Source organism: Phocoena phocoena, chromosome 11 (assembly GCF_963924675.1).
Source record: "Phocoena phocoena chromosome 11, mPhoPho1.1, whole genome shotgun sequence".
In the NCBI taxonomy this organism is placed as follows: domain Eukaryota; kingdom Metazoa; phylum Chordata; class Mammalia; order Artiodactyla; family Phocoenidae; genus Phocoena; species Phocoena phocoena.
Window position 1 is genome coordinate 62,774,270 of NC_089229.1, and position 16,615 is coordinate 62,790,884.

Consider the following 16,615-nt stretch of genomic DNA (forward strand, 5'->3'; position numbering starts at 1 on the left):
AGTAAGTTTCTAGGCTCAGATAATTACAAACAGATTTTTTTTTAACCTATGTGAATATCCCATGGGACAGTCAAAATTTATGCAGGATGGGCCAATTCTTTAACATGTGTACTGTCCATTGCACTGTTGGGTGGGCTGGCACCACTTAGCACCTTTTACTAAATACAATAAATCTTCCCTCCCATTCATTGTTACAACGAAAAATGCTTCCACAAATTTCTTTTTTAAGTTATTTATTTATTTAGGCTGCGTTGGGTCTTCATTGCTGCATGCGGGCTTTCTCTAGTTGTGGTGAGCGGGAGCTACTCTTTGTTGGAGTGCGCGGGCTTCTCGTTGCAGTGGCCACTCTTGTTGCGGAGCACGTGCTCTAGGCATGTGGGCTTCAGTAGTTGCAGTGTGTGGGCTCTGTAGTTGTGGCTCGCCGGCTCTAGAGCGCAGTCTCAGTAGTTATGGTGCATGGGCTTATTTGCTTCGCGGCATGTGGGATCTTCCCCGACCAGGGATGGAACCCATGTCCATTGCATTGGCAGGCAGATTCTTAACCACTGCGCCACCAGGGAAGTCCCCACGAATTTCTAAATGCCCATATGAGGCAGTAATTACCCCCACTGAGAATTTGCTGATAGATTCTTGAGGAGGGGAAATAATGAAGTAGAAGTCATGTCGTGGAATATTCTGATAGCTGCTTTCCAGGTGTAAGCGTTGATTAAAAAAAGAAAAAGAAGTAACTTCCTTTAATTAATTAGTAATTAATTAGTTTTTTTATAGCATCCACAGTTTATAAGGCATTTCACACATCTTACGCATCTCACATCAACTGTAAACTCAGCATCTCCATTATTTTACAGATGAGTCAGGGCAGCTCAGAACTGTTAAGTGATTTATTAAAAGTCATTTTAACGAGAGAGATAGAGTTGGAATCCACATATGGTTTCAGACCCAATATTCTTTTCATTATATCATAGCAATGCTAGGATGAAGGCAGAGAAAAAAAATTTAAGAGGAAAATCTGAGACTCAGAGAAAAACTGGAATTAGGGGACTTCGCTGGTGGTCCAGTGGTTAAGACTCCATGCTTCCACTGCAGGGGGGTGTGGATTTGATCCCTGGTCAGGAAACTAAGATCTCACATGCTGCACAGCCAAAAACAAACAAAAGACAACAACAACAAAAAACTAGAATTGGCAGGCCTTTGATTAGACAGCTCTATAGTGACTGTCACTGACATTCTGGGAAGAAAGGTGGTCAAAGCTTACTGTCAAACAGAGGATTTATTAATATATTCCCCCTTCTTATTCTTATAGGACCTTAATATGCAGTTGGGTGACATCATGCAGAATGTGCAGTGGATAATAAATCGCTATACTATGGAAGAGAATGTGCACTCTGGAAGGAAAATATCCCTTACAGAACATAAGAAATAGAGAGCAAGTTTGCTGGGGAAAATAGTTACTTGTGCCAAGACTGCTGAAATTAAAGAAAAGACTCTTGTCTACATTCTGGCCTGGTTGGAAGAATGGAGTAAGTTTCCAAAAGTGATTTAAAGTTAATGAAAAAGCTAGAGAATGGAATTATAAGCAAATTATGAAGGATTAGAAAAAGACTAAACAAGAAAAGACTAAGGTGGTTATTTAGAGAACAGGTGCTCTCTGTTCCAGGAAGAATAGAATAAGGAAAATATAAGCTCGCTCACTTAGTACCAGCTATTCTGGCCTCCTTGCTTTTCTTGGAGCATGCCAGCATACTCCTGCCCAGTGTCCTTATGCTTCCTAGTCCCTTGCCTGGAACATTTTCCATCAGGTAGCCACATGGCTCATTCTCTGCTTATATTTCTCTTTAAAATGAGGTGTTCTCTGACCATCCGCATTCTCTACCCACTGGCACTGTCCATTATTCTTTACTCTTCTTTATTTTTGTCTATAGCATTTCTTACCATCTGACATACTTTATAATTAATGTGTCTTTTAAAAAATTTTTGTCTGTGTCCTTTCACTAGAATGTACATAGTATGAAATTAGGGAATTTGTTTTATTCAATGCTGTATCTGCAGGATCTAGAACAGTACATGACAGAGGAGACACTGGTTGAATGAAAGAATGAATAAGCTAAGAATACAAAAAAGAGAAATTTCATTTAGTTACAAGAAATCTCATGTAACAGGTGTTATAAAATACTAGAAAACTTACCAAAGGAGTTAATTGGGGTTTAGATCCCCAATATTAAAGCACATGTTCACATTTTAGATATCCCCATCCCTGAAGTTAACAAATTAGACACCTTTTAACCAATTTTAACCATATTTTCATGGCCAAGGCTTACTGTTCGGCCTTCTATTCCAAGTCTCTCTTTTTTAATTTCTTCATAGAGAAAGCCTCAGAATAGAAATAATTACGAGATACTTATATTTCCCAATACTACAATATTGAATAGGTAGCCAATATTATAAGCCTATATGGTTATAATTATTTATTTTTCTGCACAAAAGTAATTTGTTTTTACTCTCTTCAAGATGTCATTTTGTCTGAGATGACTACAATTGATATTGATGAACACCACCACTGTATAGCACAAATGGAGATGTTACCAGAAACGCTCAAAGCTATCGAGAGCAATGTCAAGCTACTGAGCAGAATTAGTACATCTTTGAAGAAAAGAAGAAACAAAAGAAAAAAACAGGTAAGAGTGCTCTAAGACTTTGGAAATAGATTTGACTTTTTCTAAAAAAGAGCTTTATAATTTACGTACCATAAAATTTACCCACGATAATTGTACAATTCAATGACTTTTAATAAATTTAGAGTTGTGCAACTATCACCACAATCTAACTTTAGAACATTTTTATCATCCCCCAAAGATCTCTCAGGCCCATTTGCAGTCAATCCTCATTCACACCCTCAGCCCCAGACAACCACTAATCTCTTTTCTGTTTCAGTAGATTTGCCTTTCCTGGATATTTCATGAAGTGGAAACATATTTTATGTAGTCTTTTATGTCTGGTGTCTTTCATTTAGCATGATGTTTTTGAGGTTCAGCCATGTTATAGGATGTATCAGTAGTTTCTTCCTTTCTATTGCCAATTGTAGACCATTGTTTGCATATACCAAACTTTGTTTATCCATTTACCAGTGCATGGACATTTGCATTGCTCCCACTTTTTGGCTTTTATGAATAATGCTGTTATGAACACACATGTATAAGTTTTTGTGTGGACATAAAATTTCATTTCTTTTTGGAGATACCTAGGAGTAGAATTTCTATGTCATTTATTTATCTATTGCTGGTAAACTTATGTTTAACTTTTTAAGAAATTGTTAACTGATTTCCCAAGTGACAGCACCATTGCAATTTCCATCAGCAGTGTATTACGGTTCCAGTTTCTTCACATCCTCAACAACACTTGTCATTGTCTGTCTTTTTTATTATAGCCTTTCTAATAAGTATGAAGTGATATCTCATTGTGGTTTTTTGTTTTTTTTTTGCGGTACGCGGGCCTCTCACTGTTGTGGCCTCTCCCGTTGCGGAGCACAGGCTCCGGACGTGCAGGCCCAGCGGCCATGGCTCACGGGCCCAGCCGCTCCGCGGCACGTGGGATCTTCCCAGACCGGGGCACGAACCCGTGTCCCTTGCATCTGGCAGGCGGACTCTCAACCACTGCGCCACCAGAGAAGCCCTCATTGTGGTTTTAATTTGCATTTCCCTAATGATTAATGATGTTGAGCATTTTTTCATGTGCTTATTAGTCTTTCCTATATCTTTGATGAAATGTCTATTCAAATACTTAGCCATTTTTATTATTGAGCTTTAAGAGTTCCTTATATATCCTGGATACAAGTCCTTTATCAGAAAAGTGATTTGCAAATGTTTTCTCCCAGTCTGTGGCTTGTCTTTCATTTTCTTAATGGTGCCTTGAAACCCAAAAGTGTTTAATTTTGATGATGTTCCATCAATTTATCATTTTTTTCTTATATGGATCATGGTTTTAGTGTTGTATTATGAACTTGTATCAGTCAGAATTCAACCATGAGAGCAGAACCAGAAGGAGATTATATATAATCTATCTATCCATCTATCACATTGCAATTGAGGAACATGCTCTGTATTATTTTAATTCTTTTAAATGTATTGGGACTTGTTTTATAGCCTAACATATGAGCTATTCTGGAGAGTATTCCATGTGTTCTTGAAAAGAATATATATCTGGTTGTTGTCAGGTGCAGTGTTTTATAGTTGGTTTATATTGTTGTTCTAGTCTTCTATGTATCTCTTTGCTGATCTTTCTATCTAGTTGTTCTATCCATTATTGAGAGTGGGATATTGAACTCTCCAATATTATTGTTATCTCTCTCTTTAATTCTGTCAGTTTTTTTGCTTCCTGTATTTGAAGGCTCTGTTGTTAGATGCACATATGTTTATAATTGTGTTAGCTTCCTGATGAACTGACCCTTTTATCATTATAAAATGTCTTCTGTTGTCTCTAGAACCATTTTTTAAATTTTGCCTTAACATTTATTTTGTCAGATATTAGTATAGTCTCTCTAGCTCCCCTGTGGTTACTGTTAGCAAGATTGAATCTAGGATATGTTGCTTATAGTTGGATCTTGTGGGCTTTTTTCTTTTTTAAATACAATATGGCAATCTCTGACTTTTGGCTGGAGTGATTAATTCATATTTAATGTAATTATTGATATGGTTGGATATATACCTGCTATTTTGCTGTTTTCCATATGTCTTATATATATTTTTCTTCTTCTAGTCTTCTTTTACTGCCTTCTGTGTTAAACAGATATTTTATTTTTATTTTTATTTATTTTATTTTTAGCTGTGTTGGGTCTTCGCTGCTGCGTGCAGGCTTCCTCTAGTTGCAGCAAGCAGGGACTACTCTTCGTTGTGGTTTGCGGGCTTCTCATTGCGGTGGCTTCTCTTGTTGCGGAGCACAGGTTCTAGGCACGTGGGCTTCAGTAGTTGTGCCACACTGGCTCAGTAGTTGTGGCTCGTGGGCTCTAGAGCGCAGGCTCAGTAGTTGTAGCACACAGGCTTACTTGCTCCATGGCATGTGGGATCTTCCGGGACCAGGGATTAAACCCATGTCCCCTGCATTGGTGGGAGTATTCTTAACCACTGCGCCACCAGGGAAGTCCATATAAATTATTGTTTTATATGATTGTCTTTTTAATTGACTAAGAGAGGAAAAAGAAAATAATATTTTTACCGTCTTTTAAATTTACTTACATATACTGGTGCTCTTTATTTCTTTGTGTGAAATTGCATTATCCTCTGGTGTCATTTTCTTTCAACCTAAAAGACTTCTTTACTATGTCTTGTAAGGCCAGTCTACCAGCACCAAGTCATTGCTTATCTATCTGGGATTGTCTTCATTTCACATTCATTTTTTTCAGGCAGTTTTAGATTTAGAGAAAAATTGAGACTATAATAAAGTTCCATTTATCTCACCATACTTTATTATTAATATTTACTTTAGTATGATGCATTTGCTATAATTAACAAGCCAATATTGAGACATTATTAATTAAAGTTTGTAATTGATTAATAATTCCTTGTTTTTACCTAGTGTCCTTTTTCTGTTTCAGGGGCCCATCCAGGGTACCAGATTACATCTAGTTGCCATGGCTCCTTAGGCTTTCTTGGCTGTGACAATTTCTCAGATTTTTCCTTGTGTTTGATGTCCCTGATGGGTTTGAGGAGTACCAGTCAGGTGTATTGTAAAATGCCCCTCTATTGGAATTCATCTGATACTTTTCTCACATTTACCCTGGGGCTATGGGGTTTTGGGAGAAAGATCACAGAGGTAAAGTACTATTGTCACAATACCATTTCAAGGGTACATATTATCAAATGATTTATGACTCAGTGTTGACCTTGATCACCTAGCTAAAATAGTGCTTGTCAGGTTTCTCCACTGCAAAGTTAGTTTTTTCCTCATTTGCCATATTGTGCTCTTTAAAAGGAAGTCCATATGTGCCCCCCACATTTAAGGAATGGAGAGTTATGCGCCCCCTCCTCTAGGGTGGAGTATCTACATAAATTATTTGAACTTTTAAGCACAGGAGTCTGTCTCTTCTCTCCTATTTAGTAATTTATTAGATTATTTATTTATATCAAAATGAACTCATAGATATTTAATACTTTGGGTTATAAAACCTAATACTACTTTATTTTCTTGCTCAAGTTCCAGCTTTGGCCATCAGAACCTCTTTCGGTTGGTTTTTGTGCCCCTTTCACATACCCGCATCAATGTGGTTTATTCTATCTTTTTTTTTTTAGCACTTCCTTACTTTCTGGTACTTACAAGTTACAAGATGCTTCAGGTTCATCTTGAATATTTCCTGCCCCAGTTCTAGAATCTGTCCTTTCTCCAAGGACTTCTGGTTCCTTTCATTAGAGAATAGTATTAAAAACCAAGATCTGGTTGCTATGTGTGGTCATTGCTACTAGGCTGTTATTTCTGTTTGGCCCTCTCACCTTTCTTTTTTTCTTTTTTTTTTTTTTTTTGGCTTGTGGGGTCTTAGTTCCCTGACCAGGGATTCAACCGGGGCCCTTGGGAGTGAGAGCTTGGAGTCCTAACCACCGGAGCACCAGGGAATTCCCTTGGCCCTCTCATCTGACAGAGCAAAAAAAATGTGTGCGTGTGCTGATCCATGAATATACACATATCTATAGACATTTATGTATATAATCATCTGTAACTACATTAAGCTCAACATGAGTTCTTGTCAATGTCTCTAACTCTAATTCATTATCACATGGATCATTCTAGCTCCCTCCCCTTGCTTATCAGTAAATTCCTACCCAAAACAGTGAGAAACCTGTTCCTACCGTCTGCCGTCCATTTACTTAATTGTTCAGTCCAGTATACATGTATAGCAGTATCAGAATTATTAACCCATACTCCCAAGGGAAACAACTTATCAACTACAGTACAGCCCTCATATGTAGTTCCTTTTGCCTTGGTCTTACAGAATCCTTTCATTTCCAGTTACTTAGGTCAGCAACACTCCCTCTTCCCCAGCACTGCCATTTCTTTCAGTGAGGTTGTGTCATACATTTCTAATATGGTTAGATTCTCGTATCACAGTATGAATTCCTTCCTGGGATCCCCTTACCTCCTAGATGGTTATTTTTAAAAATTTGCCTATGTAGTTTCACTCTTGGTACTGTAGAGTTATGTAGGGTTTGACAAATGTATATTGTCATGTATCCACCATTACAGTATCATACAGAATAGTTTCTCCATCCTAAAAATCCCCTGTGTTTAATCCTTCCCCTCTCCAAGACTCTGGCAACCACTGCTTTTTTAGGGTCCCTATAGTTTTGACTTGTCAAGAATGTCATATAATTGGAATTATGCAGTATGTAGCTTTTCTAGACAGGTTTCTATCTCTTAGCAATACACATTTAAGTTTCCTCCATAATAGTTTGTGGCTTAATAGATTATTTCTTTTTATTGCTGCATAATATTTCATTGTATAGATGTACCACAGTTTGTTTATCTCCCTATTGAAGGACATTTTGGCTGCTTCCAGGTTTTGGTGATTAAGAATAAAGCTACTATAAACATTCTCATGCAAGTATTTTGTGTGGACGTAAGTTTTCAAATTAACTGGGTAGATACCTAGAAGCATGATTGCTGAATCATATAAGACTACATTGGGACTTCCCTGGTGGTCCAGTGGTCAAGACTCCGTGCTCCCAATGCAGGCCTGGGTTCCATCCGTGGTCAGGGAACTAAATCCCACATGCTGCAACTAAGAGTCCACATGCCGCAACTAAGAAGTCTGCATGCCGCAACAAAGATCCTATGTGCCGTAACTAAGACCTGGCACAGCCAAATAAATAACTATTTGGGACTTCCCTGGTGGTGCAGTGGTTAAGAATCCACCTGCCAACGCAGGGACACAGGTTCGATCCCTGGTCCGGGAAGATCCCACATGCCGCGGAGCAACTAAGCCTGTGCACCACAACTACTGAGCCTGCGCTCTAATGCCCACGAGCCACAACTACTGAGCCCATGTGCCACAACTACTGAAGCCCGCATGCCTAAAGCCTGTGCTCCACGACAAGAGAAGCCGTGAGAAGCCCGCGCACCACAACGAAGAGTACAGCCCCCACTCACCACAACTAGAGAAAGCCAATGCACAGGAAAAAAGACCCCATGCAGGCAAAAGTGAATAAATAATAGTAGTAAATTTTTTAAAAGACTACATTATTTTGTAAGTAATTTTGTAAGAAACTTCCAAACTGTCTTCTCAAGTATCTGTACCATTTTTCATTCCCACCAGCAATAAACAAAAGTTCCAGTTACTCCATATCCTTGCAAGCATTGGTATTATGTTTTTTTTTTAATTTTAGATATTTTAATAGGTGTGTAACAGTATCTCATTGTAATTTCAATTCTCTAATGACAAGTGATATTGAGCATCTTCTCTTAAGCTTACTTGCTGTCAGTATATATTATTTCTCTCCTTCATTAAAAATAAAGAGTTGTACATGCATGCTACTTTGAGAAGCATGTACTTATTTCAGTGAATGGATGTGACAGACATTCTGTAATGTACTTAGAGAAGAGTTTAAAAATACATGTATTAACTATGGATATATGAGTGTTCACTGACAGCAACTTTGACAGGAGTGTTATTTCAGTGAATGGATGTGATAGCTCTTCTGTAATACATTTAGAGAAGTGTTTAAAAACATGCAATAATGATGGTTATGAGGGCTGTACATTCATGCTACTTTGGGAAGAGTGTTATTTCAGGGAATGGATGTCTTAACTTCTAGCAATCTAGCATCAAGTTTGCTGGTTATTTTTGAAGAATAGTTTTGGTGGATATAGAATTCTTGGTTAATAGTATTATTCTTTCAGCACTTTGAATATACCATCCCACTGCCTTCTGCCTCCACTGTTTCCGATAAGAAGTGACCTGTTAAATTTACTGCAGTTCCCCTGTTCTAAATGGGTCTCCTTTGATTGTGATGAGTCATTTTTCTCTTTTTGCTTTAAAGATTCTCACTTTGTCTGGCTTTCAACAGTTTGACTATGATGTTCTAGGTATTGATCTTTCGGTATTTATCCCACTTAGAATTTGCTGAGCTTCTTGAACGTGTTGATTAATGTTTTTCATCAAATTTGGGATGATCTGGCCATTATTTCTTCAAATACTTTTAATGCCCCACTGTCTTCTTCTTCTGGGATTTCTATTGCTTGTACATTGGTATGCTTGATGGTACCTTACAAGTCTCTGAGGCTTTGTTCATTTTTCTTTATTCTTTTTCCTCCCTGTTCTTCAGAGTAGACAATCTCTAGTTATCTAGCATCAGGTTTGCTGGTTATTTTCTTCTGTAAGCTCATACATGCTGTTGAGCCCTTTTGGTGAATTTTTCATTTCAGTTATTGTACTACTCAATTCCAATTTTTCCACTTGGTTTTCCAGTTTTCATCTCTTTAATGATATGCTCTATTTGACGAGTAATTGTCATCATACTTTTATTTTAAAATATGGTTTCTTTTAGTTTTTTGGACGTATTTATAACTGCTTCTTTTTTTCTGATAAGTCCGACATCTGCCCACCTCCTCTCCCTGGTCCCTGAGACAATTTCTACTGACTGCTTTTCCTCCTGTGTATGGGTCACACTTTTCTGTTTCTTTGCATGCTTTTTTTTATGTTGAAAACTGGACATTTTAGGTAATATATTGTAGCAACTCTGGATTTTGATTCTCCTTACAACCTCCAGAGTTTGTTTTTGTTGCCTTTTTGGTTTGTTTTTTAGTGACTTGTCTGGACTAATTTGGTGGAGTCTGTATCCCCCACAGTGGGCAACCACTGATATCTCTACTCAGTTGTGTTTTTTTGTTTGTTTATTTTTATTTTTAAGCCTGAATTTTAGGGGTTACTTTTGGGTCCGCATAGCTTAGTGGTCAGTCAATGATTAGTCAATCATTAATTAATCCAGATTGATCCAGTAAGGCTTCTACTCTTTGCTAACGGATCTGTGTATGGGTTAAAGTAGTATTGTTAAAGAATTGCTTTGCTCTAGATCAAATCAACCCCCTCAGGCAGTAGAGCTGTCAGTCCTCACAGGCTGCCTCACTCTGGTAGAACTCAGGCCATAGGGCTAGGGAGTTGGAGATGGAAGCAGCTCCAGGCTAAAACATCATAGCAAATTTTTCTTGAATAAATTCTTCTCAATTTGTTGTATGCCTTTGCTCAGTTTCCAACGTCCTAAAATGATTGTTTTTGGCAGTTTTGCTCAGTTTTTTCATTGCCTTTTTGGGAAAAATTTGCTGAGTTTCTCATTCAGCCATTTTGGAAATCCCTTCAAATGCTTTCCTTCTATTCTTTTGTGATCCTTTTGAAAGAATCAAGGTTAGCTTCGACTCAGAAAAGGGAGAAAAGAAAGATAGGAACCCAAGAAAGAAAATGGAAAGCACCAAGCATAATCAAAACCAAAGGAAAGTTCTGGTTTACCTTATGTCTAATCTCAAAATTGTGATCGAAAGTAAGTTGAGGTCACAGCTGAGTTCTTCTCCTAAACTCTGGAAGAAGAACTTCTAGATGATTGTGGGAAAAGAGTCATTCTTTTGAAAATAATGCTGTTTATTTTGGGGCCAAACTTACCTGATGAAACTTTATCCTATATCTATCTGTTAATTTAGGCTAAATTCCTCAGGTTTAAACATAGAGCACAGCACAAAAGGAGAAATGCGATCTCATTATTTTATTTATTTATTTATTTCTTCTAGCATCTAGAGGTTCTCTATGGAAATCTTGGATAGAAAGTGTTATAAAGCGACCTGCAACAGCTCATGCTTTAAGACCAGATCAGATGATTAGTGATCAATTTGCAACAAATACAAAGGTTTCAGAAATCCAAGATATGCTACAGGAACTCAAAGATACTGCAGTGTTCAATAAATTGGAAAACAGTGCTATTAAATATATGTCATCAACAATAGAAAACCTTTCTAAAGCTTTGAGTACACTAAATGATGAAGTGAAAGTTATTAACCCCCAAAGTGCCAATATGTATACAAATGAGACAAGTGAAAGAGAAAAAGAGATTTCCCTGAAGATAATACAAGAGCTCAGTAAAAAAAATGAAATGCTTCAGCAGAAACTTCAAGAAGTAGAAGGAAAATATAAACACCTTGTTCGATCCAAAGGCGTAGAACACCAAGCATTGCCCACATCAACACTGAGAGTGTTACCTGAGCCTTCTCCACAATTAGCCATTAGCCAAGCTGACACATTAGACAGTGTAGATAATATTTTGGCCAAAGAATTTGAAATTGTTGTAGATGAGGCCCCCCAAAAAGGGACCAAAGCCTTGGGGATCATATGGGACTCATCTCCTTCATATACAGCCCAAGGTGAGACGATTTCAGATATAACTGACCAGCAATACCCTTTACCTGAAAAAAAACAGAAAAAGTCTTCTGAAGAGATCACTGAAGATATCATTATAGATAAGATATCAGCGAAGAAAGGCGGTGCCTTTCAGAAAGATGGGACTGATCAGTACCAATCACAGAAAGGAAAGCGCACAAAAGGCCCATATATGCAGGAGACCTCCGAATCAAATGTGAATGATGATAAAGGTAAACAGAAAGTCGCAGGGCCCAAATTTGATCACCACTTTGAAATACAAGCACTAGAAAAGAAGAGAAAAGAAATAAAATCCTTTTCTGAAAGCAAATCAAAGTCACTCACTGAATCAAAAAGTCAACATTTTCCTTCTGATTTCCCTTCTGACACAAAGAGCCAAGGTGGCAAAAGTGGAACCAGTAGTATATGGGAAAGACTCAGGAAAGCCAAACCTGAATATTCCCATAGCAGAAGTCAAATTTCTTCAGAGAATAAAGAGGAACTCATCATTAAGTCAATGGACGAAGAAGGCAGAAGTGAGATGAGTAGCCAAGCAGAGCCATCCAGGTTGAGTCAACTTGATTATTCCTCTGAGAAAATGAAAATAAAAGGAAAGAAACACCAAATCTCTCCAGGAACCATTACAAGCAAAGAAGAAAAAACTGAAGAGAAGGATATGTCAGTCTTCGCCAAGAAAGTCAAGTCTCTTGAACTTGTTAAATCACAGTCTAGGATAACTAAAGAGACTTCAGGAACTCCAGATGGCAAAAGAGAACAGAGTAATCTAGAAGAATTTCAGAAAGCCATAGTGTCATTCCTAAAAGAGAAAATCGATAACATAGGAAAGCCTTTGGATAAAAAGACTAGGTCAAAAGAAGAGTTATTATTAAAAAGAGCAGAAGTTGAAAAATTAGGAATCATAAAGGCAAAAATTGAGGAATATTTCCAAAAAGTGGCTGAAACTGTGACAAAAATCTTGAGAAAATACAAAGATATAAAAAATGCAGGACAAATTGGAGAGAAACCTATGAAACGAAAAAAGGTGGTCTCATTTATGCCAGAATTGCATTTTCAGAAGCAGATTAGTGCAAAGTCAGAAATTAGCACCTTACTTTCACAGGAGAGCCTTGGCCCACTAACTGACAATTTAATACAAATGATCTTGGCTGAAATAGAAAGTGAACGGGATGTTCCTGTAGCCTCAACAGTAGGGAAAGACCATAAGGAGAAGGAAAAACAAAGGCTAGAAGAAAGGAGCTATGAGATGATAAATAAGAATTTGGAAAAGGAAGAGGCATGGCTCCCAATGAAGGAGGGAAAGCGAGGGCAACAGAAGCAGAAACAGTGGCAGGAAGAAGAGGTGTGGAAGGGACAGAAAAAACAGAGGATGCAAAAGCAGATTGAGCCAGATGAGAGGCAAAAGAAAAGGGAAGAGGAGAAAGAAGGGCATCAGAAGTCAAAGCAGCAGCAGCTGGAAGCATGGAAGCAAAAAGTGAAAGAACAAGGAGTGCCCTTGGAGAAGGAGAAAGGACAGCAGGTGATGCAGGTTCAGAAGGAAGTGAGATATCTGGAGCAAGAAAGCAGTTGGGAGAGAGAGGAGGAGAAGCAGAAGCCAAGGAGAAAGGTAGAGGACCATGAAAGGCAGAAGCAGAAAACAGCAAAGGAGATGAAAACTTCTGAACAACCAGAACAGCTGCTCAGTCACACTTCAGTGACATTGTCTTCCAGGTGGCAGAGCACACCAAAAGACGCATTGCAGTTACACCAAAGAAGAGAGTTCAATGGGAATCTTAAGAAATTAGAGAATCTGGCTATGGAAAGCACCCCATACCAATCATTCCTCCCATCTCTACACAATCTTCCTCACCAGGAGCCTTTTCTATTTCTGGACAGTCTCCCACAAAGTCCATTACTCTTACCCCTCAGCAGGCCCAGGCAATGGAAATTGACCTCACCCCTGAAGAGGCCAAGGCACTGGGAATCACCCCCACCTCCCGTCAGGTTCAGGAATTGGGGGAAACCCCTACTCCTAAGATGTCTCAGGGTTTGGGAGCAGCCCACGCACCTGAGCAGGCCCATGCACTGAGGGTCACTCTTACCCCTCAGCAAGTCCAGGCATTGGGGATAACTCTCACCCATGAGCAGGCCCAGACACTGGGGATTCATGTCACCCCTGAACAGGCCCAGGCACAGGTGGTCCCCCATGTTACCGCTCAGCAGACCCAGGAACTGGGGATCACTCTCACCTCTCAACAGGCCCAGGGACTGGGGATCCATGTCACCCCTCAGCAGGCCCAGGACTTGGGGGCCCCTTTCACTTTAGGACAGGCTCAAGCATTGGGGGTTTCTCTCTCTCCAGAACAGTTTGAGGAATTAGGAGTTCCTCCCACCTCAGATAACAACTATACCTTAGAATCTCCCCACATCCCAGAACAAATCCAACCTTTGGGAGCCCCTTTCACCCCAGGACAGGCCCAGTCCATGGGTATTACTCTCAGGTCTGAGCAGGACCTAAAATTAGGAGCTCTTCTTTTTTTTTTTTTTTTTTTTTTTTTTGCGGCACGCGGGCCTCTCACTGTTTGTTGTGGCCTCTCCCGTTGCAGAGCACAGGCTCCGGACGCGCAGGCTCAGCAGCCATGGCTCACGGGCCCAGCCGCTCCGCGGCATGTGGGATCTTCCCGGTCCTGGGCACGAACCCGTGTCCTCTGCATCCGCAGGCGGACTCTCAACCACTGTGCCACCAGGGAAGCCCAGGAGCTCTTCTTATTAATGAGCAGTCCTTACCACACAGGCCTGGTCCTCCTTCAAGACATACTCTGGAAGTTGGGATCTTTTCCATTACTGATATATCTATCACAACACGTGCTCCTCACATTCCTAAGCAGTCCCCAGTATCATCTGCTCCTGTTGCTGAGAAGTCCCCTATATTTGAGGTCTCTTCTACTCCTTTGCAGATATCAAGGTCTCCTCTTACACAAGCCCCCTTTGTCCCTGGGAAATCCTTGGGAATGAGGATTCCTTCAGAACCCAGGAAGCTCCTGGCACCACAGACTTTTCCTTCCTCTAGACAGACACCAGTTTCTAAGGGTCAATCCACCTCTGTTCGGTTCCCAGCTCCAGTCCCCAGCCCAATATCTGGGCCCTCTCCCACTCCAGGGCAGCCCCTTGCACCAGGCCCTTCTTAGTTCTAGGCAATTCTTCATATCTAGGGACATTGTGACTCCCCAGTTGCCTCTGATATTGAAGCCCCTTCTTGACCTCAGACAGCTCCTTATATCTGGAGTCCCAGCCACTTCTGCACAGATTCCCAGTATCTGGGCCCCTTTCTCTCATGGGAAGTGCTTGGTTCCTGGGGCTTCTTCCACCCCTGAGGAACTCTTGGAATCTGGACCCTTAACCCTCTCTGAGCAGCCTCAGGCATTCCAGACCTCTGCCACCCATGAGCAATCTCCCTATCTACAAGTCCCTTCTACCCTTAGGCAGCATCTGTCACCATGGACCCTTCTTGGGCAAGCTTGCCCACTATGGATCCCTCCCACCCCTGGGCAACGCCCTACACTATGGGCTCCCTCAACCCCTGGAAAGCCCCAGAAAAATTTGTCCTCTCCTGTCTCTAAGAAAAGTAAGGAAAGATTGTCAATTATTTCTTCTCTGAAACCTAGATCAGCATTGGTCCATCCCAGTGCTCCAAGTTTCAAGGTACCTCAAGCCCCTTTCACCACTAAGAAGTTCCAAATATCAGAGGTCTCTGACACTTATGAAGAAATCCAGAGACCCCCGAGATCCTTTTGCTATGGAACAATTTAGAACATTTAAGTCCTATCTCACTGATTACAGGACACCAGTATCCCAAACCCCTTACATTGATGAGCGGGCCCTTCCTACTCTCATTAAGCCTGTAATATCACTACCTTCTCTTACTACCCAAAACATCACAGAGCTCACCTTCTGAATGGGACCAGAAATCCCGATTTCCCCCTATAGATAAGCCCTGGATACTGACCTCACTTTCAGGTACCCAGAAAACCAAGATGATGGTGCCCACTTCCTATCCCCAAGAGCTCAAAGAACAGAACTATTTTGTTGATGTGGAGGCTCAGCAGAAGAACCTGATTCTCTTAAATCAGGTGACAAAAGCTTCTATACTCCCTTCACAACTACACACAACAGCTAGGAATCTCATAATTGAGACACTTCATACGGACAAAGTTCGGCTGGGATACCTATTCCACAAGTACATTGCCTATAGGCTGATCCAGTGTGCAAGGTAGATATAAATATTGTGTGTCCAGTTTTCTGAAATCAGGTTTAGTCCTGATTTCAAATATCCTCCCTCACTGCCCTATAAGTATATACATATTTGTCAGATTAGATGTTCTAAAAGATTCTCTTATAGAAGGTCTGTGGAATGGAAGCATATTTAAGATAGTAAAAGGAAGTATATTTTTTAGGAAATAAAAAATGCCTTATAACATCTATTTCATTCATTTATATCTCTAGCAGACATACTTAAGTATATTTTGTGGATCATGGTTGATCTCCAAAGTATCAACTTCAGAAGTTTAGAAATGCTTCCAACTGGAAGAACGGTAACTTCCAACTGGTAACAATTTATACATTGGTCAGCATTATAAAAGAGTACTTCCCCACATCAAGACTAACATGAAATAGTATCAGTTTTTTGGTTCATTGCCAATGTAATAGATAAAATATGGCATTTCAATGCTTTAATTTGCATTACTTTTATTATAGGTTGAGGTTAAGCATCTTTTCATAGACTTAAGAGCCATCTGTATTTTATTTTCTGTGAAGATTCTATTCAATACTTTGCCCATTTTTCAGTTGGGTTGTCAAGTTGCTTTTTTAATTGATTCGTGGGGCCTGTTCAAATATTTGGAAAATTAGTCCCTTGTCTGTGACATAGATTGCCAAATTTCCCCCACTTGTGTTTTGACTCTGCTTTTGGTGGGTTCTGCTTTCTAAAAAAATTTTGATTTTTATGTGTTTATATTTTCTTATTTAAATATTTATTTATTTATTTTGGATGCACTGGGTCTTAGTTGCGGCATGTGGACGTTTTAGTTGTGGTACGCGGACTCTTAGTTGCGGCATGTATGCGGGATCTAGTTCCCTGACCAGGGATCGAAGCCGAGCCTCTTGCACTGGGAACTTGGAGTCTTACCCACTGGACCACCATGGAAGTCCCTATATCAATATTTGCTATAATGCTTTGTA

The 16,615-nt window shown here is 39.8% G+C and overlaps 1 protein-coding gene across 1 annotated transcript in view; it reads left to right on the plus strand.

Moving 5' to 3' along the window:
* FAM186A (family with sequence similarity 186 member A) overlaps positions 1–16,615 on the plus strand; it is a 76,959-nt gene that overhangs the window by 36,674 nt on the left and 23,670 nt on the right. Inside the window, 9 exon segments of the mRNA XM_065888174.1 lie at positions 1,304–1,520; positions 2,509–2,640; positions 2,643–2,675; positions 10,759–13,191; positions 13,194–13,878; positions 14,172–14,537; positions 14,644–15,151; positions 15,153–15,304; positions 15,306–15,647. Of these exon segments, the coding sequence (XP_065744246.1) occupies positions 1,304–1,520; positions 2,509–2,640; positions 2,643–2,675; positions 10,759–13,191; positions 13,194–13,878; positions 14,172–14,537; positions 14,644–15,151; positions 15,153–15,304; positions 15,306–15,647 (4,868 nt within the window).